The 26,201-nt window shown below is 38.6% G+C and overlaps 1 protein-coding gene across 8 annotated transcripts in view; it reads right to left on the reverse strand.

The window, feature by feature from the left end:
- The window catches only part of UNC5D (unc-5 netrin receptor D), a 533,325-nt gene that overhangs the window by 168,088 nt on the left and 339,036 nt on the right, over window positions 1–26,201 (reverse strand). For all 8 annotated transcript variants that reach the window (XM_079139085.1, XM_079139082.1, XM_079139081.1 and 5 more), the window contains exon 4: window positions 18,937–19,040. In XM_079139085.1, the coding sequence (XP_078995211.1) occupies window positions 18,937–19,040 (104 nt within the window). The remainder of the gene's footprint in view (window positions 1–18,936; window positions 19,041–26,201) is intronic.

A 26,201-nucleotide genomic window follows, 5' to 3' on the forward strand; every position in this document is an offset into this window, starting at 1 on the left:
TTGACTTATGATTGCAAGATCCTTCCCTTCCCTTTTTTTTTTTTTTTTTTTCTCTTTTTGATACAGCATCTTGCTGTGTTGCTCAGGCTCATTTTACATCACTGGCTCAAATGATTCTCCTACCCAAGTCTCCCAAACAGCTTGGATTAGATGCATGCCACAGAACCTGGCTGAAGATCCATGCTCTTCAACATGTTTCCTCTCTAGGTGTTTAAGGAGACCACCTTACCCAATAGTCTCTTGGGGCCCCTGCCTTTCCAATAGGGAAAGTAATGTCTCCATTGAAGGGCTTTTAATTTTCCTAGTTCTGAGGTTGAAGAGAGAACCCAAGTCTCCTTCCTTCATCATGTCACGTGTTCTCTGCAGTCTTGACAGTGGAAGCCATTGGATAATGTTCTGTTCATCTTGGGTTTATAAGGAAACAACTGGGTGAAGGCTGAGGTGTGGAGCTCCAATAATACTCTGTACTCCCAAAACTGTGTACACCTTGGGTTCTCAGTTTGGTTCAGCAGACTCTACTCTGAGGTAACTTCCTCTGCAGGCTAGTGGACTGATGTGAATCACATTATAAGATATTCTTCAAGAGCATTTTGATCCCACCAGTTTGAAGACCGGGGTTGCAGTCTACAGCTGTGCAATGTGGAGTTCTGCTTTTTGTTTTAATGTGAACACACTGGGGCCACCTTGGGAGCAGAGAATGAGTGGAGACATTGACCATGGTTTGGGGTATGAAACTTATAACTTCCCCACCTACCACGTTTCTTACTGATTTCTTCTTTTTTGTCTCATACATGGATCTTTATCATCCCCTGCAGTGTAGCTCCTGCCCACCCAATCCATGAAAGTCCTTGAATAATATATTTTTATTTTAATATATTATATTATTATATTATATAATGTTATTATATAATATTATTATTTTAATATATTATATTTTAATATATTTTAGCAGGTATTCTGCTAAAGCCTACAGGATGCCAATAAAGAGATGAATATGGCATTGATAGCCATGCCTTTAATGTGTTCACAGGCCAGTGGGCATGTGTTAACAACTGTTGGTTGATGACAGGCTCGATTCAACAAATATATTAACCTGCTTTATGACAGTCCCTGTGTTAGGCACAGCATTCAGCAGCTCAAGGAGACTCTCAACTCCCTGAGAATAAGACCCTGTGTCAGGATCTTAACCAGGCTGCGAGAGTTTTGGCTGTTACAACTGGAAGTGGGGAGGGCTGGGAAGGGTCAGTAGACATCTAACAGGGAAGAGGTCAAGGGTGGGCACAAACATCTTACCCCGAACAGGACAGCCCCCCACTGCAAAGGAACACCTGACCCCAAATGTCCACAAGGTGTTAGGCCAGCAATCCTTGTACCATCTTTCGCTCCTTCAAGTCTGAGTCAGTGACAAAGTGTCAACTGATCAATGGCAGAAAGGGGAAGGGGGTTATCATTTGATAGAAGCCGTCTTTAGTTGCCTCAGGCGATCCACACAGCTTTTGGTAGCCAGGAAGGCAATAAAAACCAGGAACCTGAAGGACAGAACCCTAATATAAGAGCATGCCTGGGCCCAGGTACGAAAGTTAATAGAGCTAAATTTCACAGTTTAGCACATGCCAATGAAAGAACAACAGGCCCAGTACTTAATGGCAGGAGGTAAGGTAAGCCAAACAAGTGCTAGACACTTGACTGATAAACTCAAATGAGCACCATTCTCACAGGATAAAAGCATACACAAGGGGTAAGGAGACAATGGGGTAAAGGTCTGAAGTCAGCAGAAACTCACTTCACACTGAGTCCAGATGTGAGACTGGACCAAAAACACAACAGCTCCATCTATGACTACGGTAAACGAATCACTCTAGGTGGAGCCTATCCCACTCTCCATCTGGATGAAAGGGTCCCACATGTGGAACAAGAAGGACAAGCCCTCCACTGTCCTTTGTCTGCCTCCAGCACAGGCTTTAATGTGAAATGACCTGACAACCTGGTGCAGCCCTAGAAACCAGAGTTTCTCACATGCCTCTGATGGGATCAAAGTCACCGATAAATGGGAGGATCTCTGCATGTTCAAGTACAGAGGAGGGAAAGTGAACCTTCAAAGGCTTTGTCAGAATAGTTCTGGGAATCCATGTTGAATCCTGAGGGTGAAGGGCCAGTGCAAAGGGCATCTAATGACATAAAGATTTTTGGCCCCTCTCATCAGCGCTCCTTTGTTCTCAATCAGGGAAGAAGCAGAGTGGAGTGGAGGCAGTCACGCTCAGAGGCACAGCAGTGGCAAGGCCAGGCCATGAAGCATCTTACCGGGCCTTTCATCTGCAGAGCAGACATGACAGGAGGGCGGGGAAAGATAGATATCCTACATGCTGGAGCTAGGGAGGCTGGGAGGGTGGTCACAGCATCTGGCATGGCCCTACTGGAAGGAAGATATTGGAAGTAGACCTCTGCTTATGCATTTTTATTCTCACTTTTGAGAACTTTATGAAAGCTTGGAAATTATTTGCAAGTAAATGGTTTTCTAACACGTGAGTTCCCACAAGGTATAGAGACATACATACTTATTTAAAACTTCCTACTGCCTTTCTACCTCTATTATAACTACAAGGTCATTGAAATAAAAAAATAATACTATGTACACTGAAACAGACACACAGACAAATAAATCTGGCCATCACTTTCCTGATGTAAATTCTTCAGTAGCTTCCCACTACTTATGAATGCAAAATTCAAGTTTTTCAGGATGACAGATAGTGATCTGGCCCCTGTCTTCTCCTGAGAGTCTCTACTCCAGTGATTCTTCCACTTGTTCTTTACGTTTTCTCAAAAGGAAACAGACAAATTAACATTACTTCCTGGTCAATGGTGCTACTTCATACTTGCAGGCTTTGACCATGCCAGTCTCCCTCCCTGAGACATCACTGTAATGATTTCTTCCTCATCCTTCAAAATCTGTGAGAATGATATTCTGTGAAGTTGTGGCTGCCCAGCCTGGACAACAGAAAGAATCACATCCTTTCTCTTTTATTGTTGTTATTATTACAGGTGGCACACTCCCTGTTAGACACTTATTTACATATTTATTTCCTTTATTAGATGCTTGAACTTATCAGGAATTAAGAACATCTCTCATTTATTGCTGTATGCTTCAAGGCAGGGAAGCCATTTATTAAGTAAATTGAAATCTGTGATAAGAGATTAAAGCTGCAGTAGACCAAGCAAGAGACTGGCCATGAATTATCTTTGAACCATGCTCTGATATGGGGTACGATGAAGTTGACCCAACTTCAACCGGCAGGTGATTTGATAAAACATAAAGGACCTGATGCTGGAATCAGGTATGTCCCTGCTTGAATCTCTCTTACCAAGTTTACAGACTGGAGTAAATAACCAGTCAGTGTCAGGTAGTGTCAAGATTTGGGCTTGGGAATCAAAGAGAACTAGATGTCCTACTGTCTCAGGGTCTTTGGGGAAGTTACTTAACCTCAGTCTCAATTATCCCAAGCTACAACATGAAAAATGACGGCAGTGCCTAACCTGGCAGAGAGGATGCAACAGAATGACACAGGGCAAGTGCCTGGTCCTCACCATGTGGTAACTAACAGTGACCATCATTAATGAGGACTCCTGTCATTTCAGCAGATTGCCAGACTGACAGAGATGACCTATCAACAAATCCAGCTTTGTCAGCTTCCCTCTCTACTTTGAAGACTTTTCTCCCTACTTTCTTTGTGATTCTTCATCTTTATCTGTCGTCACTATTATTTCTCTCTGGCACCAGTTCCTGGCTGCTTCTTATTTGAGAGAGTTAATTAAAAAATGTGAATGTGAGTTCTAAGAAAGAGACAAACTTTTGCACCCAAAGTACAATGTCCATTCCCATGTCATACTTTACTTCTTCTAAAAACATCCAGATTCTGTAGCTCTGGCATTTCACACAGTACAGAGGTGACAACACTGAAGATTAAAGTAACCACCTAGCCCCATGTATAATTGGCACACTGGAGTGAATGCTCCTGCCAGATTCTGGTAGTGTTACATAGATCTTGTGCCTTTGTTTCCCCACAGTGTCACACCAGAGATGCCTTGAGACAGTGATCTTCAATGAAACTGTAGAGCCAGCACTTGTATCATCAGCCTGATATTTATTGCTCACAGAAATCAAGGTTTACACTGTCACTTGTAAATAGCAAGGGCCGGTGCTAGCAGCCCCCAGAGGATCAGGAATATTGCACATGATTAATAAATACATCTATAGAGAGAATCTGTTGGGAGGATTGACAGCCAGATCTGTAAGCCAATACTGAATCAACAATTAAAAGAACAGTTCCAATTCAGTTAAGCCAAAGCCAAGAGAGACTCAGTTATATTTAAATCAAAATTCACCACAGCAGGGGATTATCATCTGTTCAGCTCTGAATGTTGGATGTTTTTCTTGGAAGCTTAACTGATAAAACCAAGTGAATCAGAGTTAAGTGTGATGTTGAGCTGTGCAGTTGCTAAGCTGGGGTGGTGTGCCTGTAATCTGCGCGGTGGAAGGCACTGCAATTTGCACAGACTAAACCTCTGGGACTTTCAGTGAGTCACTCTTTCACTCAATGTACTTACTGTACTGAATATAAGGTGGCTTCAAGAGAAGATCACAACAGCTCTTTTAAGATTCAACAGAGTCGAGAAGCATGAGAGTAGTAAGTGCAATGAAAGAAGCCATATAGAGTTCCTTCAGTGAGCACAGATTCTGGAACCGAAGCTAAACTGCAATAAGATCAGCTGGGTGTATCTCAATAGCACCTGTAGGCAGGTGCTTATTCCACAGGTCTCTAGACCACCCATGAAGGAGAAATAGGCATGCTCTATTTTACTAGCAGTTATGTGAAAAATTGATCCACCAGGGGCTAGTGTGCCTTATGGTTGCCTACCGTTAAGTAACTCAATACAAAAGGCATTATCAGAAGGTGTCATTTCTTCCCAACTGGACTGCAAAGAGCATTCAGCATTTGGGAACCAAGGCAAGGAATTACCAGGAGAAGCTGTCGCCAGAGTGGTTGTGGTTGTTGTTTATTTCCAGTTTAATAAGCTCTGCCTGAAAACAAAGGCAGTCTTGCATTTGCTAAGCAAACCAGGATGGTATGTGGTGTGTGCTTCCTAGAAACATTAAATCCATGCTGTTCCAGCAGGATTGGGATGGAGTTCTTGATTCACGCCCATGGAACATTACAGCTGAGTTACAGATCCGCAGCTCTGTGTGGAGCCTCCCAGGCTGTTTTTACCTTCTGCATAATTCAAGATCTAAAGACTGTTTATTGCTCTAAACTGTGTAAGAAAGCATAGGATGGAGAAGAAATAGCTCTGTACCTTCATTATGTTAATTAGAAACCATATGTTTCCTTTCTTATGGTGGATTTTTTAAGAATTATTATTATTATTATTTTGCTATTGATTGATTGATTGCTGGCCTTCTGATTTTTCCTCCAAACCACCTTCCCTCCTTGATCCATTTGTGCCTTCTCTGAATTTGAGAAAATATAAGATAGAGATGCAAATTTATATTTTTGAAAATGTTATGTTCTTACTACAGGATAAAGGATGTAATTTTCTATGAGGAAAAATAATTGGAGAGGAGAGTGAGAGGAGGATAAAGAGAGATTCTGTCAACAGTGTTTCTCCATCCCATCAAAGCCTGTTCAACATGACCCCTGGCACTAAGCAGTTCTGCCACACTATCTCTACAATCTGAATGCAGTGCACATTCCAATGCCATCAAATTACAGTGATTGATTGCAACTGGGGAAGAATAAGGCTCAGACCTGGATCACAGACATGAGCAACAAGAAGGAAGAGTGTATGCGTGTGGTGGGGGGATGTAGTGGGAATGAAACCCAAGACCTCCTACATGCTAGGCAAGTGCTCTTTCATTGACAAATAGTCCCAGTCCAGCTAAATGGAGGAAAAGCCATAGGCACACATGCACACACACACAAAACCTGGGATTTTCCTTTCCATAATTTTAATTACGTATAATTCTGATATGAAAATACTAAATAAAAAAGGCAGAAATAAATAATTCCTAAATCCTAAACTGTGTAGGTTTCTGAGTAAAGTGATTAAACCTGGCAACTTTCTGCCTTATCCCACCTGGTACATAAACCATACCTTTGTCCAGCGTCTCCATGCTAATATATACTACCTACAAATTAGTCACTCGGTAGCCATCTCAGTTATCAGATCGACTGTGGCGATATTGCAGGACTTGTGTTCAAGTGACCCTTACATAATAATCTTAAAGGACAAGAATAGTGATGGTAGCAATTTGGATATGCTAAAGAAAAGCCATAATGTGCTTACTTTAAGGGAGAAGATGAATATTCTCGATTTCATAAGGAAAGAAAAAATTGTATGTGGAGGTAGTTAAACTAAGATTTATGGTAAAATAGTATGCTTTGAGAAAGAGAAACCATAACTGCATAACTTTTATAATACTGTGTTTTTTTAATTGTTCTATTTAATAATTATTTATTGTTAATCTCTTACTGACCTACTTTAAAAGTTCATCTTTATCTCAGGTAAGTATCTATAGAAAAAAAAAAAAAAAACAAGTTTTGCACTATTTGTGTTTTCAGGCCTCTATTGGGGTCTTGTGACATATCCTCCATGGATAAGGCTGGGAAAATATATACCATTATATAGCTTATCTGTATATCTATGAAATAAGCTAGTTAAGGACAGACATGCTATCTGACCCAGCTGGCACTAAGAATGCAGTATCTGACACATGAAGGAGATGTGCCAAAATTTAAGAGAACAGGCTCTAAAGTCAGTCTGTCTGGATTCAAATATTGGCTCATTCCCTCCATAAGTGTGTCTCCGAGTAAGTACTTACCCTTCCCCACCTAAGTCTCCTTATTTATGAAACTGGCAACTCCCTACCTGAGAGAGTTGTTGGGAGGATTTAGTGAACAGCGTCTTGTGCACAGCATACAAGCAATAAACGTTAGCTAGATAGTTGTTTCTCAATGAGCAGACAGGTTAAAACATTCCTAGTCCAACTATCCAAAATCAGAAATGCTCCTTTGAAAACTTTTTAAGTGCTGATATGACACTACAAGTGGAAAATTCATGCACAAAATTATTAAAATTGTTGTATAAAATTGCCTTCAGGTCACAGTATATAAATTCTATCTGGAACATAAATGAATTTCCTGTTTAGACTTGGGTCTCATCCCCAAGACATCTCATTATGTATATGCAAATCTTGCAAAGTTTAAAAAAAAATGTGAAGCACTCCTGGATTCAAGCATTTTGGATAAAGGATGTTGAGCCTGTACTTATTAAATAAATAATTCTATAAAACAGATACTTCTATTTATGCCCACTTACGAAAGGTAGATTTAAAGATCAAATACCTTAGTATATGTAAAAATCCTTGAGTTATAAGATGATATTCAAATTTAAAAGTTTATTACTGTGTGTAACCAGCAGTTGTGTAAATATTCATCCACTTAACCACATATGCTTCCCAGAGAGCTACTTCTTTTGCAGATGCATTTGTGTTATCTACTGGGGTGGGAGGGGACACTGAGAAGGAAAATTTGCATTTCCTATCCTGAAGGGAATTACGTGCAAGAAATATTATACACAATCATGAAAAATTAAATGCAAGAATCAGAAAAAGATAATCAAAGCAATATGCTAGAAAAACTTTTAAAATAAGGAAGAAAATGCTATCTCTGGAGCAGTCCCCAACAGTTAAATGGGGTATTTCTAAGAAAGAAGGATCAGGATGGGCAGGGAAGAACTGAGTCTAGGTGGGTGAGAGTAGATCCTACAAGACTATGTAAACTACCAACTAGAAGAGGTCAAGGGCCTTGCAAGCAAAAAGACATGAGAAGGACACAGACACAGCATGACCACTAACACTGTCAGAGGTGGTGCTTGGAGAAAGGAAGGGCTGACTGCATGGAGTGAAAGGAAATGGGAGGTAAAGACCAGCCAAGCAGGCTGGGGAGATAGCTCAGTTGGTAGAGTGCTTGCCTGATTTCAATCCCCAGCACCAAAGAAAGAAAAAACAAACAAAAACAACAACAAAAAACCAGCACCAGTCAAGTTCCTACTCTCTTCCTGCTTTCTTCCCTTAGCTTGGAAAACTGTAATTCTAACTGCAGTGCTTCAGGTATTCTAGGAATCCAGACTAAGAAGAAAAGGAAAATAGATGCAAATCAGCAAGCTTCAGTCATCTTTTATCCTTTTCTTCCTCAGTAAGGAAACAGAGCTTCCCAGCTCAGGATGTGGCACAAGTCAGTCCATTAATAAGATTTACTTAAGAACCGGGCATTAATGTGAGGGTATTTGGGCTACAGACATTCACTTTTTAAATAACTTATATTAACCTCATTTCCCCATCTCTCCTATGATAGCAATTTTTTTTTTTTTTTTGCAGGAATGTTTTCAGAGAAGTAATTTGCTGGCACTTAATTACTAGTACTTAACCAATTCAACATTCCCTTTTCTTTAGAGTCCATTAGGTTTCTATTACAATATTATACATTCTAATCAAATGTGGTTTTCTGCAAAGGTCCTCATTGTCTGTCTCCTCAAAGCAAAGTTTATCTGGACTATTAGACATTCTCTCTGCTTTGGCTGCACCAAATTAGATTAATTATTTATACCTGAGGCCCATTGCTTTATAACTTGGGCACCTCACTTAACATTTCTCTAGTGAATTATTAAGAGTCCTATTTTTTAAATAAAATCCTCATTTCATAGTCTGTTTGACTGAGGTTAAACACAATAGTCTAGTGGTTCTTGTATTAAACAGCCCAGTGTCATAAGATTCCCTCCTGGGTTTTATACCGACGAACACAGTGGAAACAAATGAACCTTTCATTAAAAATACCCTCACGGGGGAGAAGGGCAAAGGGCTTCGGACTTAAAAACTGCCAAGTACCAGTCTAGGTAGAATTATTAAAACAATGGCCAAGTAAGAGACAATATGCCTATTCCCTTGCTTATGCATCAGGCACAATGAGAGAGATGAAAGAGCCTTTTGAGGTTTTCTCTCCCCACTCCTTTATTTTATAGACAAAGGAAGAGAGATTAATATCCCACAAATAGCCTTTAACTCATGGTAATTTGCTATTTGACACTTCTCAAGGCATTCTAGAAGTAAGGCATGGCGTGTGTGCTGAAATGGTCAGGTTCCTTCCGTGAGAACGAACTACTTTGGCTGGTTTAGGAGGAAAAGGGCTTTGATCATCAAAGAATGGTAGTAGTTCTGGGTGTGGTGGTGCTGACCTGTATTCCCAGCAGCTAAGGATGCTGAGGCAGGAGGATGGCTAATTTGAGACTAGTTTTAGCAACTGAGACCCTATCTCAACAAAAATAACAACGTAGGTGGTGTAGCTCAGTAGTAAAGCACCCTTGTGTTCAATTACCAGTACTGGGGGAAAAAAACATTTTAATATATTTATTTATTTATAAAATAAAGTATTGCCTAGAACCTCCAGGAAGTCAAAGAGCCAGGCTAGGCTCTTAAGCAGTCAGAAACAATGTCCAATCACACCATGAGGAAAAGTGCACTTGGCAACATCCAAGAAGGGCGACAACCAGGAGACAGCAAAGAAGATCGCTCTTTTGGTTGCTAAAGGGGTGCCTCCAAGATCTTCCTATCCACATGAAAGTTTCCTCACAAATACCCACCTATTTACTCACGTATCCCTACCACCAGGTAGGAGAACACCTGAGTGCCGAGATCTGACTGCAGAGATGACTAAATAGGTCACTTCGGTTTACTTTCTGGCTTTGATCTTAGGAATGCGAGGCTTAAAGTGAAATCTCTCAAACAGTAGAAAAAGTGATAAATGTCCAGCTGTATTAAGGGGGCTTCTTAAAACACCCTTAATTTCCAGGTGGGTAAACGGATGGGGAACAAGAGCAACAATCTCCTCTCCCTGACCACCTATCCCCACCCCATCACCTGTAACTTGGCTTCCAATTCTTGTTTGACTTTTCCACACTTTTCCAAGGAGAAAATATATTCTTTCATTCTGCTTCTAATGATCAGTCATTGACAAAAATGACTTTTCATTGAGCAAAAGAAGAGACCCTTCACTGTAGCCACACCGCATCAACTAAGGCCCTTGACCTTGAGTTTTCTAATTCCAGCATCATTCGGACTCCTTGGTGAGATGGAAAACAAGGAAAGTGCCTGACATGCAATGGCTCAAGGCTAGAATCTGTCCATTGCTTAGCTTTAGGGCCTTAATTCTCAAAGACATTGAATTATTTCAAGCAGGCTGTTTACCTTGATGTGAGCAGAATTAGCCTTAGACACTAAGACTTTACGGCAAGTTTTATTGTCCAAGGCAAATATAACCTGTTAAGATTTACAGGCTTTATTAACAGCAATAACCATTTTATAGCCAACATCAGTAAATCAGGGTTTATTGAGAACTCTACAATTTTAATCTGTGGAAAACCATTAAAATGTCGGATTTTCATTGGACATAATTTCTAACTTTTATGAAAGATAGATTTTCCATTTAATTGGGGAGTATAAAAAAGTGCAGTGTGGGATAATGAATTGTTTTGAAAAAGCAAATTGGTTTTAGCTAAACAAGTGTCAAAAAACTAAACTTGCTACCTCTACTTAGAACGGCCCAAGGTTAAAGTTAAAAGTAACTTCAGAGACAAATCTGTTCTAACACATTCAGCTGTGAGGATGAGCTCAGAGGCCTTTAGGAGGCCTTGAATTATCATCAATCTGCATTTCAGGTATTTTGCAAAAAGTATGTGTGACCTACTATTTCATCCAAACCAGTGCCTAAATAAGTCGGGTGAGAACCTTGACATTCACATCACATTTTCCTTAAGTGTTTTGGTAACAATGATATTCCTAAGACACTTCAATGCTGATAAGTAAGGTATACAAACATTGACAGTCACCAGCCTCTGTCAATAACTATTTAATTCCTCTATGTGATAAATTACAAAAGATAAAGACAGGAAGCTATTGGAGTGTTTCTGCTGTTTGATGTGCTTAAGACAAGAATAGCCAGTTCTAGAGGGGAGGGCTAGAGCTCAGGGCGGTCTGGAGCGAGGAGGGTTGTGATAGCTCCCACCTTCTTCTTAGGGCTGTAAACATGTTAGATATTATGAGCCTTCACAATTTTTTTTTCTGATTCCCTAATCAGAACAGGGCCTTGCCTCTTTCTCTGAGAATGAATGGTTCACAAAGCTTTAAAATCAAAGAACAACAACAGAAATCAACAATGTCTGCCATTTATTAATATTAGAAACTGTGTTGTTCTTCATATTTTTAATGACTTTTCCTCTTTGCCTCATAGCACTCCTACAAGAAATATTTCTCCCATTTTCAGATGAGGTAACTGAGGCTTAGGGTAGCTGGTAGGTTGCCCTAGGTAACAGCATTAGGAAATCCTAGTCTGGGTGGGATACTGGGTCTGTGTGATTCCAAAAGTTGATGCTTTTCCCCATCATATCACAATGACAGACCCTGATTCTGCTCTTACAGTGTTCACATCCTACTGATGAATACCAGAAGAAATAACTCTATGGTACCGACATCATTCTTCACTCATCAGAGTAAATCTGGGTCTTCTTGACAATGTGATCTCTCAGGGCCATCATCAGACAGAGGAAAACTTGGAATGAGGGCAGAGATTACTCTTGGTCCTCTCACAGCCCCTTTATATGTTCCTTTTTCTTCTCTTACATGGCTTCCTATATGTAACTTTAAGCATCTGATTCCCTTCTGCTTCCTAGAAGAACCTCAAATACAGCCTCTGTATGCTTGGAAGGAGAGAAGACTACAAAGACGTCAGCCTGTCTTCTCCAGAGAACACCTCCCTCCCAAAGTCTATCCTCTGTTCTTGGTTTTACTCTCAGGTTACCTTTTCTCCAAAGACGCATAGAATATAATAAAAATTTATAATTTCTGTGGATGGAATTCAGGCATCCAATTCAGGAAGCTATGCTATCATTGACCTAGGGGTTCTTGAGCTTCTAAAAGGTTTGGAGAAACTAATTAAATCCACAGTCTCACTAAAAAACAAATCCAAAAACAAAACAAAAAACTGCAATCAATTAAAGAAAGGAAAAAAAAAATCTGAATTTTAAGTTAAGTTGGCCTACCACCAAAATTCAAGACTCCTGGTGGTCTGAAAGGTTAGGCCAAGTGATCTGAGAGTTGAGCTAAGTCATGATAAGACAGATTTGGAAATCCCAATAGCTTTCCAGCATCTCATAGTATTCTGCAAATTAAGTAAAGTAACATATAGAGAAACCACCTAACATATCAGGCATTCCATAAGTGGTAACTTTATTTTCATATTATGCACACTATTTTCTTTGTTCATATATATGGGTTGGTTGCCAAGGCTATCTTAGAGGGAGAAGGTAATTGTATATATTTTGTGAAACGAGATTAGGACTTGCCCACAAGGTGACTTTCAATATGTGAAGTGGGAAAATGCCTATTGCACTGAGGGACAAAGCCAACTGATATAGCATTGGTTTTGAATGCACATTTCCTTCTTTTGAAGGAGGCCATGGGGCTCCCAGGAGGTACACACAAAGGGAACCAAGTGATGGTGTGAAAAAGATGGAACACGGCCTGCTAAGGGTAGAGAGCTGGTAATATTTCACAGTGGCAAATGCATGACTGACCATTTCCAAACACAGTCCCCAATGAATGCAATACCAGAAAGTCACCAACCTCAGGACCTTGTTCATCAACTCTCCCAAATGTTTTTTCACAAACATCAGATTATGCTTCTTAGATTCTCGTGGTTACACCAGAGAGGCACCATCAGAAGCAAATGAAAGAAGAAAATGAACTGAGCCAATGGACAGAAATCATCTGCTTTGACGGACAGAAAGTTGATCAAGGAAGATGGAGGGAAGTGCAAAGAGCTGCTTCTGAGCTTCTGGGTCTTTCTAAGCAGTTGAACAGAGAGGGATGCTGTTTATTTCCCAGAGGCTCTTCCATTATTCACAGGAATGCCTCCATCCACCACAGTCCTGAATGGACTTAGAATTCTCACTATTCAGGAATATACTATATTGTTTTAGAAGATGCTTCAGTGCATGTGCATGTGTGTGCATCTGTGTGTGGGAGGGGGTGTGCATGTGTTCACATTCACATTCATGAATGCAATTTGTTTTTTTTTTAATTTTTAAATTTGTTTTTAGATATACATGACAGGAGATTGTATGATGACATATTATACCCACATAGAGTTTAACTTCTTCTAATTAGGATCCCATTCTTGACATTGTACATGATGTGGAGTTTCTCTGGTCATGTATTCATATATGAACATAGAAATATTATGTCTGATTCATTCTACTGTTTTCCTATGCCCACTCCTCCTCCCTTCCCTTCATTCCCCTTTGTTTAATCCAATGAACTTCTATCCTCTGCCCTCCTTATTTTGTGTTAGCATCCACATATCACATTTGGTTTTCTGGGACTGGCTTATTTCACTTAGCTTGACAGTCTCCACATCCATCCATTTACTAAAGTCATATGTTTATGGTTGAGTAATTTTCCATTGTGTAAATATACCATAATTTCTTTATCCATTCACATGGATGCATTTTTGGCCAAGGTACGTTGCTGCTGTTGGATATTACTTTACCATCTGTACATCCTTTACTCTTTCTTCTTTTAAATTTATGTCTTCAAAGAACAGGTAGGAAATGTTCTCACTTGCTAGTACCCAGCAATGAGAAAAACAAATTAAAAAAAAAAGAATACAAGAAATCTAGTAGATTTTACAGTTTTTATAACAGGCTAATCCTGGTAGAGCATCAACTATTTATCAACAAAGTTAGAAAACTAGTTTTCATTAATACTCAAAAAATATTATTGGTATGTGTGAACTTTAAATTTTATTATATATTTCTAAAGTGCCTTCCTAGAAGATTGCCTGAATTTGCAGTTTCATCATTAGTATTTAAGAATAGAACTTGGTAAATATCTGTTCAATGTATGTGAGAATAAGTACCCATTTCTTCATGTTCTTGTTAACAATAACCATTGTTGAATTTTTAAGAAATGCTATTTTTAGATGAAAAGTGGTACATTACTGCTTTAATTTTCACTTCTGTAATTTTGAGTGATGGCGAATACTTTGTTATTACTTATTTACAGGTCACTTACATTTAATTTCTAAAAACACTGTCTTTTGTGTTCATTATCCATTTTCTATTGAGTGACTTGAGTTTTCTTATTAATTTTATATGCATTGTGCCATAGACTGAATGTTTATTTCTCCTCAGAATTCATACATTGAAACCAAATCCCCAGTGTAACGGCATTTGGAGGTGGCAACTTTGGGTAATTTTTATTATTATTATTATTCTAATTGTTATTATTAGTTTGGTGTCCTTATCAGAGAGACTCCAGAGTAGTTTGCACCTTCTGTCATGAGAGGTTATGGTAGAAGACAGCTGTCTATGACCAGAAAATGGGCCACTGGACATTGAATCTGCTGGCTTGCTTGACCTTGGATTGTAGTTCTGCAGAAACATGAGAAAAGAATTTCTGTTGTTTATAGTATATTTCTGTTATGCTTTTTTTTTTTTTGGTAGCAATGTAAACTGACTAAGATGGCTTGCAAAACAAATTATAGGACATCTCAATGTGAGAAGTATGTTTGTAAATTTAAAAATTAATTTCTCTTTTAATTGACAAATGATACATATTGTGTACAACATGTTTTTAAATATGTAAACATTGTGTAATAGCAAGATTGATCTAATTAAAATACGCATTACTTCACACACTTATCCCTTCTTGTGGGAAGAACACTTACAAGCTACTCTATTAATTTTCAAGCATGATTATTGATGTTAACTATAGTCACCATGTTGTGCAACAGACCTCTTAAACTTGTTTCTTTTTTTTTTATTGTAAACAAATGGGATACATGTTGTTTCTCTGTTTGTACATGGCCTAAAGGCATACCATTTGTGTAATCATAAATTTACATACAGTAATGTTGTTTGATTCATTCTGTTATTTTTTCTCCCTTCCCCCCACCCCTCCCCACCCCTCTTTACCCTCTATACAGTAACTTTCTTCCTCCATACTTGCCCCCCTCCCTAACCCTAACTCTAACCCATAACATTAACCCTTCCCTCCCCCCCTTTATGTGTCTCCTCCACTTATTAGCGATATCATTCGTCCTTTGGCTTTTTGAGATTGGGCTTATCTCACTTAGCATGATATTCTCCCAATTTCATCCATTTGCCTGCAAATGCCATAATTTTATCATTCTTTATGGCTGAGTAATATTCCATTGTATATATATATACCACAGTTTCTTTATCCACTCATCAATTGAAGGGCATCTAGGTTGGTTCCATAGTCTGGCTATTATGAATTGAGCAGCTATGAACATTGATGTGGCTGTATCTCTGTAGTATGCTGATTTTAAGTCCTTTGGGTATAGGCCAAGGAGTGGGATAGCTGGGTCAAATGGAGGGTTCCATTCAAGTTTTCTAAGGAATCTCCACCACTGCTTTCCAGAGTGGCTGCACTAATTTGCAGCCCCACCAGCAATGAATGAGTGTACCTTTCTCCCCACATTCTCGCCAACACCTGTTGCTTGTATTTTTGATAATCGCCATTCTAATTGAGGTGAGATGGAATCTTAGGGTGGTTTTGATTTGCATTTCTCTTATTACTAGAGATGTTGAACATTTTTTTCATATGTTTATTGATTGCTTGTACATCTTCTTCTGTGAAGTGTCTGTTCATTTCCTTAGCCCATTTGTCGATTGGATTATTTGTATTTGTTTGGTGTAGAGTTTTTTGAGTTCTTTATAGATTCTGGAGATTAGTGCTCTATCTGAAGTATGATTGGCAAAGATATTCTCCCACTCTGTATGCTCTTTCTTCACATTACTGATAGTTCCTTTTGCCTGAGAGAAAGCTTTTTAGTTTGCATCTATCCCAGTTATTGATTCTTGCTTTTATTTCTTGTGATAGGGAGTCCTGTTGAGGAAGTCTGTCCTAGGCCGACATGTTGAAGATCGGGACTACTTTTTCTTCTATAATCTGCAGAGTCTCTGGTCTGATCCAACTGGTCCTTAATCCATTTTGAGTGAGTTTTGTGCAGGGTGAGAGATATGGGTTTAGTTTCATTCTGTTGCATATGGATTTCCAATTCTCCCTAGCACCATTGTGAAGAGGCTATCTTTTCTTCCATTGCATATTTTTGGCGCCCTTTGTCTAGTATTAGAAGTTGTATTTATTGGGTTTGTGTCCGTGTCCTCTATTCTGTACCATTGATCTACCTGTCTATTTTGGTACCAGTACCAACTTGTTTCTTGTAACTAAAATTCTGTGTTCTTAGACCCCACCCCAGTATTCTACTCCTTGCTTCTCTGATGTGGCATTTGTCATTGTTTCACTTTACATAATGTCCTAATTGATCTGTATTTTCACAAATGAAAGAATTTCATCCTTTTCTAAAGGTGAACAGTATTCCAATGCATACACACATTTCCCTTCTCCATTCATCGATCATGGAAAACCTAGGTTGATTCCCTTTCTTGGCTGTTGTGATTAATGCTGCAATGAACATGAGAATGTAGATATTACTTGGCAATCCTGATTTGATTTCCTTAAGATATATATACCAGGTAATGGTATTGCTGAATTACATGGTAGTTCTATTTTTAAATTTTGAGGAACCTTCACACTGTTTTCCATAATGGCTGCACTAATTTACATTCCCACCAACAGTGTGCAAAAGCTCTCTCCTCTCTACATCCTCTCCAACACTTGTTATCTTTCATTCTTTTGAGAGAAGCCACTAGAGGCAGTGTTTTATGTTCTGGAGTTGTAGAGATGAACAAAAATAACAAAAATTCCCCTCATGGAAATTAAATTCCAGTGGGGTAGACAGAAAATCAGCAATGTAAATACAGTATGTTTGTGATAAGAGATAAAAAGAAAACACAAGGCAAGGAAAAGGGCTCAGGAATAGAGGTGTGGAGTGAGAAGTGACATTTTCAATAAAGTCCAGAACAGGCCTCCTGGTGCAAAACCAGAGACTTGTGCATTTGGGCACATCCTTCTAAGACACATCACATTGAGGCAGACTGAGAGTCCAGAGTGGCTGTAGTGATTCAGGTGCAGAGTAGCAGAAGGCAAAAATCACAGCAAGTCAGACTGTGTAAGATACCAAAACAAACTTTTACTATGAGTGGCTAAAGTACCTTTGGAGAATTCAAAACAGAGAAACAGAGTTCTGTAAATGGTTGTAAGACCTTTCGTAGGTCATTGATCTGAACATCAGTTTTCCAACCTCTTAAATACAAAGGTTGTACCAGGTAAATATCTAAGCTCACCTCCAGCTGCAAAAATCAATTCTAGACATTTAGAGTATTCTAGGTTCCCATAGGCAAATTGTAAAAAAAAAACAAAAAAAAAAAAAGCTTCCACCCCTCTCATTCCTCTCTATGGCTGTGAAAGTCAATGATACTGAGCCAGCACAGAATTGGAGAAACATGAGCATGAGTGGACCAGGGGACTATTTCACATAGGGTATGACAGAAGCTGCACATTTCTGAGCATGAACCACTTGTAAATTGGGATTTTCAGAGTGGGTAATAAGTGTAATGACCTACTGATAAGTCAAGTAGATTCCCAAGAGCAAGTGGTATGTCCTAGAAGAGACTGACACATTTATCTGCACAGTATATCTTTCCTGGGAAATGAGGGCTCACATTTTGTAGGGATAAGAAGGCAATAAAAGAAGATCAATATATTTTTGCTCCACATTAAACAAAAACCTAAAAATAAGCATTTTCCTTTCTAATCATTTCATACCATGCATGGCGCATGCACTTTAATTTTCAAGTCCGTTTACTTCATTTCTATGAACCATTTGAGCTTTGAATAGTGTCCACCCAGTATGATTTCTGTCTAAATGTGCAAGTGTGTGTGTTCTTCATTTCCCTCTTTCCTTCATCTTTCCAAATGCAAAATCTCATAGCTATTCTAGATAAAATGTAAGACAAGGTCTGCTTTGTTGTTGTTGTTGTTTAGATTTTTTAAGTATCTTTATTTCTCAGTGACTAAACTAAAGCTCCAAAAACAGTTTTTTAGTTTCACACAGAAGAATCACAACTGGACCATTTACTGCTAAACTCAGGCCAATGTTTATACATTATGTAATTTCTACAAAGCATGTTTTTTACTTTTTCATTCCCCCCTCCACAATAACAACATTACTAGTGTATGAGAACATCTTTGAGTAGTGACTAAATGTTTGAGAAAGACTTCACTACTCTCATAGTATAACATAGTTTAGTATAATATATGGAGGAAGTTCTAGAAAACCTATCAGGAATAAAAAAATAAGTGGCTCTGGATTCCAGATACCTCACTATGAAAGTAGGACAGCAGATCAGAGGTGTGGCTTCACCACATTTTATGTCTCTAATGTCAGCACAATGCTTGCAACACAAAAAATTGTTCACATGGGTTCTTGTTCTGTGAACAAGTGATGAATGAGAAGCCCCCAGTGAGGCACAGGACTAGGGGCTTACCTCTTCCCCTCTGCACTTTTCATATGACATTGCCTGTTCAAGCTCAAATAGAATCCATAAGCCAAGGTGCAGATGAGGGTGCCCTGGCTGGGGACACAGGATAACACCTGCATGAACTGAGGTCACTAGCGGCAAGACTGCAGGTAGACGCTACCCAGGCTGCCTAACAAGAGCTTTATTTCAACAAGAGATTAGTTGGGAGACTACTACCACTCGCTTCTCTATCTTCTTCCCTTCAGTTTCTTAATCATCTCTTGCACCTGAGTCCAGACAGGAAGAATACCAGATACAGACTCTACTATTGCACTTTATTATGGTCACACAAGTCTCTGGCCTCCTTCCAAGAGTCTGTCTTACCTCAGCAGCAGGGACGCCCTCCGGCGGACGGCAGTGCAGCACAATCATGCCTTCAATGGGAACTTCCCTTCCTTGTGGATCTTGTTCAAAGTTTTTACGTAAATCTGCAAAGAAGTATGAGAAACATGATGATTTGCCGTAGGCTGATATTATTTACATTTGTTCTAACTACAATGAAACACTGAGCTTAATGTCACATCTTAGGTGCATACAAACAAGTCACTTGTCCAGGAGTTCCAGAACAAGAGCACCATTTATCCAAATACTGAGAAACACATTGGAAAAAACACCTTAAAAAAATTGTTCCTTATATTCTAAATCCATGTGAAGGATAAAAAATAAAATCACGGGGGTGGGGGCAGGGAAAAAAGAACCTTATCACTTCATGAGTCTCTGCCAGCCTTATCTGCTTAGCAGATGAGGAGATGCTTGGCCTAATAAATTGCCATCCACAGCTATTATACAGTTGAGATGCACATGATTTTTTTTATTATTAACTAAAGAATGTGTTATTAATCTATAACCTCTGTCATTCCCATAAACCTCTAGGGGGCTCAGGAAGATGGTAATAGAGTGAGATTACCTATTAGTTGTTTTATTTGTAACCAGGGAAAAGGGGCGACATTCAGCCACAACAAAATCTATAACCTATTCAACCAAACATATAATTAAAAAATACAATACCCTTCAGTCACATAGTAATGCTGGGTATTTGAGTAGTGCCCTTCACGGAGGGCTTCAGGCACTTTGCAAACAAGCTGCACTATTAACCTTTTACACACGGAAGGGTGATGCTTGGAGAGGTTAATTGGCTTGCCAGTGGTCACAAAGAGCATCAATGCCAGGGAGAGAAAAAAAAAATCCACTAAGCTTCCTGACACCCAGTCTGACTGCCAACCAGCAAAGCCTCCTAAAGGAAAAGAACACACAGGGACAGCTCAGCCAGGGAGAGCTTCATTTGCATTGCTCTCTCCTTCAGCATATGCTTCATTAAAAAAGGTAGGGAGTTGGCCTTTGCTTCCTGGAAGATGTCATGCTAACATTCTCATCATCTTACAGTATAAAGGTAATTCCTGCTGTCACCTGAATGCATAGGACAGTGGAGCCAAGACAGGTTGTTTACAAGTCTTCCTCTATTTAAAAGATTTCCCCCTCCCTCCCTGACAATATATTTTTCTTCAAATTGAGTATCTCAAATTACGGGCTGTGGATTTATTGATTTAATTTTCTTCAGTGCTTACAATAACATGAAATATGTTCCCTGTAAGGAGAACTCCAGAATCGGTTACATCTTTATAAATTGTATAAATACATTAAACTCGCTTTTAGCAAGTCAAAAACACTCAATGAATAACAAGCACAGCAGTCTGTGAATCCACTTTCCTCTGAGTTTTACTCTTAATGGTTTTCCTCCCAGAGGCAACTGATGTCTGTAGTCAGTAGCAGGACCATATATTCGGAGGACTTCATGAGCATATTGATGGCAAAAGAACTCAAAACAACTTAAATTGCAGTCAGGTGAGAAGATCCATCCTCTCATTTCTCTGTTGTCCCCTAAGTTAGACAGCCAACTTGTATCCAAATTCTGTAGGTAATTGCCACAGCCCATTATGATCCAGGATTTCTGATTCCATGTGTGAAGAATTCCTGCAACTCCAAACAAAACCTGAATGAGGGTACTGTGAGTAAACCTCAGAAATAGAAACCCTGCACTTCCTGCACGATTCAACTTGCAGGTACTCCTCTGCTGTCCTATGAGGGATATTCGAGTAAAAAATCTCTTCTCCATAGGACCTGGTCGTTCATCAGAACTACATCAAACCTATCAGAGTGAGATTGATTGATTCTAACATATGGGATATCTATTTGCTAATGGAAAGCTTTGTGAGGGGTGTGTGTGTGTGTGTGTGTGTGTGTGTGTGTGTGTGTGTGTGTGTGTATCTGGCATGTTTTGTGTGACTTTTATCTTCTTGTTTTGTTTGATTGCTGTGGTTCTAAAGGAATTCTCACTCAGTGTTGCTAAAATGATGATTGAGGTTTTCAAAAATAATCTGTATTGATCAGGTGAAGTATACAAAGCTAAAAGGGGAAAATTCTTTTCATTTTCTAATTCTATTTCCTTTCTTTGCTCAATGGAAACAAAGTGTAATAAACGCTTAGTTTCTAGTATTCTCCGCACTTAACTACACTGACAGGTGAAAAGAAAATTAGTGTGAAAAGAAAATGAGCCATTTTCTTCCCCATTCCCAGGTCAGTTAGGTAGATAATTAAATATGCATATAAAAAGGGGAAACCCCTACACTGACACTGGTATACCCCTATAAAGGGTATATTTATACACAAGGCACTTAGAGGAGTTTCTAGTAGATCTCATGCAGGAAGGATCAGACTGAAAAAAGGACCAAGCCAACGTGCTATGCTACCCCAGGGACACTCAGATTCACTGGAAAAGATTCCCAACAGGAAGCACGTGCTCGCTTTCCAATGTGTAGATTAAAAGATTAAAGATTAAAGGCAATACCATGCCATTTTTTGTTACTGTTGCTCTTTAGTATAGCTGAAGTTCTGGTATTGTGATACCTCCTGCATCACTCTTCTTGCTAAGGATTGCTTTGTCTCTTCTGGGTCTCTAGTTTTCCAAATGAATTTCATGACTGCTTTCTCTATTTCTATGAGGCATGTCATTGGGATTTTAATTGGAATTGCATTGAATCTGTATAATGCCTTTGGTAGTATGGCCATTTTAACAATATTAATTCTGCCTACCCAAGAACATGGCAGATCTTTCCATCTTCTAAGATTTTCTTTAATTTCTTTCTTTAGTGTTCTCTAGTTTTCATCGTAGAGGTCTTTCACCTCTTTTGTTAGATTGATTCCCAAGTTTTTTTTTTTTTTTTTTTTTGTTTTTTGTTTTTTTTTGAGGCTATTGTAAACAGGGTAGTTTTCCTAATTTCTCTTTCAGAGGATTCATTCATCACTTATGAATAGAAATGAATTAGATTTATGCATGTTGATTTTATATCCTGCTACTTTGCTGAATTCATTTATTAGTTCTAGAAGTTTTCTGGTGGAGTTTTTGGATCCTCTAAATAAAGAATGATGTCATCTACAAATAGTGATTGTTCAAGTTCTTTTTTTCCTATTCATATCCCTTTAATTTCTTTAGTCTGTCTAATTGCTCTGACTAGTGTTTCAAGAACAATGTTCAATAGAAGTGGTAAAAGAGGGCATCCCTGTCTTGTTTTAGTTTTAGAGGGAATGTTTTCAGTTTTTCTCCATTTAGAAAGATGTTCACTATGGGCTTAGCATAGATTGTCTTTATAATGTTGAGGTGTGCTTCTACTATTCCTATTTTTTCTAGTGTTTTGAGAATGAAGGGGTGCTGTATTTTGTGAAGTGCTTTTTCTGCATTTTTTGAAATAATCATATGACTCTTAACTTTAAGTCTATTGATGTGATAAATTACATTTATTGATTTCCAGATGTCCAAAACAGACAGAATAGAATACAAAGGGACAAACCCACATAAATAGTTATCTCCACTAGACAAAGGTGCCCTTAACATACAATACAGAAAAGATAGCCTCTTCAACAAATGGTGTTGGGAAAACTGGAAATCTATATGCAGTAAAATGAAATTAAACTCCTATCTCTCACCCTGCATAAAACTCAACTCAAAATGAATCAAGGACCTAGGAATTAGACCAGAAACTCTGCACCAAATAGAAGAAAAAGTAAGCCCAAATCTTCATCATGTAGGTTTAGGACCAGACTTCCTTAACAAGACTCTTAGAGTGCAAGAAATGAAAACAAGAATCAATAAACTGGATGGATTCAAACGAAAAAGTTTTTTCTCAGTAAAGGAAACAATCAACAATGTGAAAAGAGAGCCTACAGAGTGGGAGAAAATCTTTTCCACAAGCACTTCAGATAGAATACTAATCTACAAAATTTATAAAGAACTTAAAAAACTTTACACCCAAAATACGAAGAACCCAATCAATAAATGGGCTAAGGAACTGGGCAGACACTTCATAGAAGATATATAGGAGATCAACAAATATATGAAAAAGTGCTCATCATGTCTAGTAATTAGAGAAATGCAAATCAAAATTACCCTAGGATTTCATCTCACTCCAATTAGAATGGCGATTATCAAGAACACAAAAAATAATAGGTGTTGGTGAGGAAGTGGGGAAAAAGGCACGCTCGTACCTTGGTGATGGAGTTGTAAATTGGGGCAGCCACTCTGGAAAGCAGTATGGAGATTTCTTAGAAAACTTGGAATGGACCCACCTTTTGACCCAGTTATCCCACTCCTTGGTTTATACTCAAAGGACTTAAAATTAGCATACTATAGTAACATAGCCACATTATGTTTATAGCAGCTCAATTCACAATAGCTGGATTGTTGGAACCAACCTAGGTGCCCTTCAATAGATGAATGGATAAAGAAACTGTGATATATATATACACAATGAAATATTATTCAGTCATAAAGAAGAATAAATTATGGCATTTGCAGGTAAATGGATAGAGGTGGAGATTATTAAGCTAAGCAAAATAAGCCAATCCCCCAAAAAACAAAGGCCAAATGTTCTCTCTGATAAGTAGATGCTAATACATCATGGAGTTGGGGGAGGAGCGGGTAAGGGAAGAATGGAGGAGCATTGGATTGTGTAGAGCGAAATGAGGTGCTGGGGGAGGGAGGAAAGATAGTGGAATGAGACAAGTATCATAACCCTATATAGATGTATGAGTACACAAATGGTGTGAATCTACAGCGTGTACAACCATAGAAATGAAAAGTTGTACCCCATTTGTGTACAATGAATCAAAATACATTCTGTAAAAATTAAAAATTAAAAAAAATATTAAAGGCAATGAGGAAGGGTCAGGGAACAGGAGGGATGTCATATATGTCTGAATCTATGATAGACAACTAAACCCATAAGCGACAATGGGCAGCCGATCAGGCACCAGACATCACATTAGGTGAGAAACTGAACAGTCTCTGCCTACATTTATCTGATCCTTGTGTGGTGTCACTGATTCCTGAGGAGGACCAACACAGGAATGCTAAGGAGGGTCAACATAGAGACAAACTCCAGCTAGGTACTGACTACACCAAAACTAAAACTTGTGGAAATCAGCTTTTACACTGGCAAATGCTTCCAGCTCTACTCTGATTTTCACCACAGGTCCCCCAACCTAATTAGTTTCTGAATAGGCATTCTAAACACTTTAATCACCTATGTTCCTTCCAGGGCTTGAAAGACTCATACAGAAGCCTGTGTAATTTCTAATAGTAGAGAAAACATCCCTAGCTATATAAAAAGAATTATACTACAAAAAAGAAGACATCATAAAACTGAAATTAAATATCTTCCTCTAAGAAGACAAGAAGCAGGAGTCACTTTTTGGATAATTTCTAATTCAACTTCTTTCAAGTCAAAAGGAAATAGCAACTGAGATGCAAGGGCAGGGAATCATAAGCGGGACAACATCTAAGATCAAAAACTGTCAATATAAAGGAAAAAAATAACTGCTGAATTAGAAATACAGAGACCCATACACATTTCGGTTAGGGATTCATACATTTCTGTTTATATACAACATATGTAACATACAGATAGAATATGTGCAGAAAACAGAATTGATGAAATAAAAGCCAGGTCTGTCAGGATTCATCCAGAAAAACAATGTATACCGGTTGTTTTAGCAGAAACTACAAGTACAAGGAACTGGAGGACCAACCAGGAGAGGGAGAATAGCAGGAAGCAGATTCCATCCTGGAGCTGGGGTGGGGAGAACACAGAGAAACGGCTAAGGATATTACCCTCTGAAGCTTAAAGAGCATCCAAACACCCTTGAAGAGGACACTGGGCCCCCTGGTGCTCAGGCACTTGGGCAGAGGACCTGAGGAGTGGAGATTCAGACCCAAAGCGTGCTGCTGGCATCTCCGAGGAGCACAGTGAATCTGGCTCTGGGACAGTTTTATAAAAACCAGCTGGAATCAAAAAGCAACTGCCACTTCTACGATGAAGAAACTCTGCTGACATGATGCTGACAGGGATAGAAAATGAACAGCACATGTTCTGTCTCCCTCTTCATCATGTCCAGCCTCCCCTGCTGCTTCCTTTTAGTAGAACTTTAAGGGAGGAGTCCCAGCCCCAGCTCCAGAAATCATAGATCAGCAGGTGTAAGAGATGGGAGCTCACTGGGTCAGGAACTGACTCAATGTCCTCTAGCGTGGCTCTGATAATGACTTCTTCTGAATCTGTTTTCCTTCTTATGTCATCAGTTCTATCAAGGTGAGCTCTACGTCTAAGAGGCTCATCTCTTTATTTTTAGTGTCTATTGCAAAATCTGATACAGGGAAGGTCCTTAATAAATACACAGTGAATAAATGAGGCAAGAGGAAGGTGATAAAGTGTTAATGAACTTGCCAGAAAAAGGATGAAATAAATGACAAAGATAATGTGCAGATAGAGAAGTTCAGTATTACTTATAATAGGGATTTTTAAAAGGGCACAATGAGCTGAGGAAAAAAAATCAACAAAAATCAATTTAACAATGATAATAACTTTCTGAGCTGAAAAAGGACTTGAGTTTCCAGAAGGGCTCATTGGATATGAAGCAAAAATAGTGTTTAAAAGAAAAAAAAAAATGTATATCCCTGTGTGATATTTTGTATTTTAATAAAGCAATAAAATTATGAAAGAAATAATTTTACAAGTGTTTTTGCAGAAAATAAGTGAAAAGAGTAACTAATAATGCAGTAAAAAGCAGGCTATGTCTAGAACTTTTCCCTGAATCGCTATATACAAGATTTTGATATCAAATTCGTTGTTTCTGTTCTGGTTTTAGAAAATAAGCATAAGTGTTAATTTTCTATTTCCAAATATGTTGTGATTCATGAGTAAACTAGTAAAAATATAGTGTCACAACACAGAGCCAAGAGATTATGATCGATTATATACTCTTTCTGAAAGGAAACATTACCCTCTCCAATAAACTACAAAAAACAAGTCAAAGTAAGAAATTGAGTATTTGGAAGCTAAAGTTTTAAAAAACTTGGCAGTGGGCAATAAAACCATTTAAAAGTTTTAAATATAAATGCTTTAAAAATAAAATAAATAAAAACTCATGTAATTAATAAAAATTCAACAAATCTGGAAAGAGAAATGTAAAATACATCACAAACTTGAATAATAACTAGTGATTTAGACTTAAATCACTGCTAGATCAGATATTCCAGACCC

This window comes from Sciurus vulgaris, assembly GCF_902686455.1.
Source record: "Sciurus vulgaris genome assembly, chromosome: 5".
Taxonomy (NCBI): domain Eukaryota; kingdom Metazoa; phylum Chordata; class Mammalia; order Rodentia; family Sciuridae; genus Sciurus; species Sciurus vulgaris.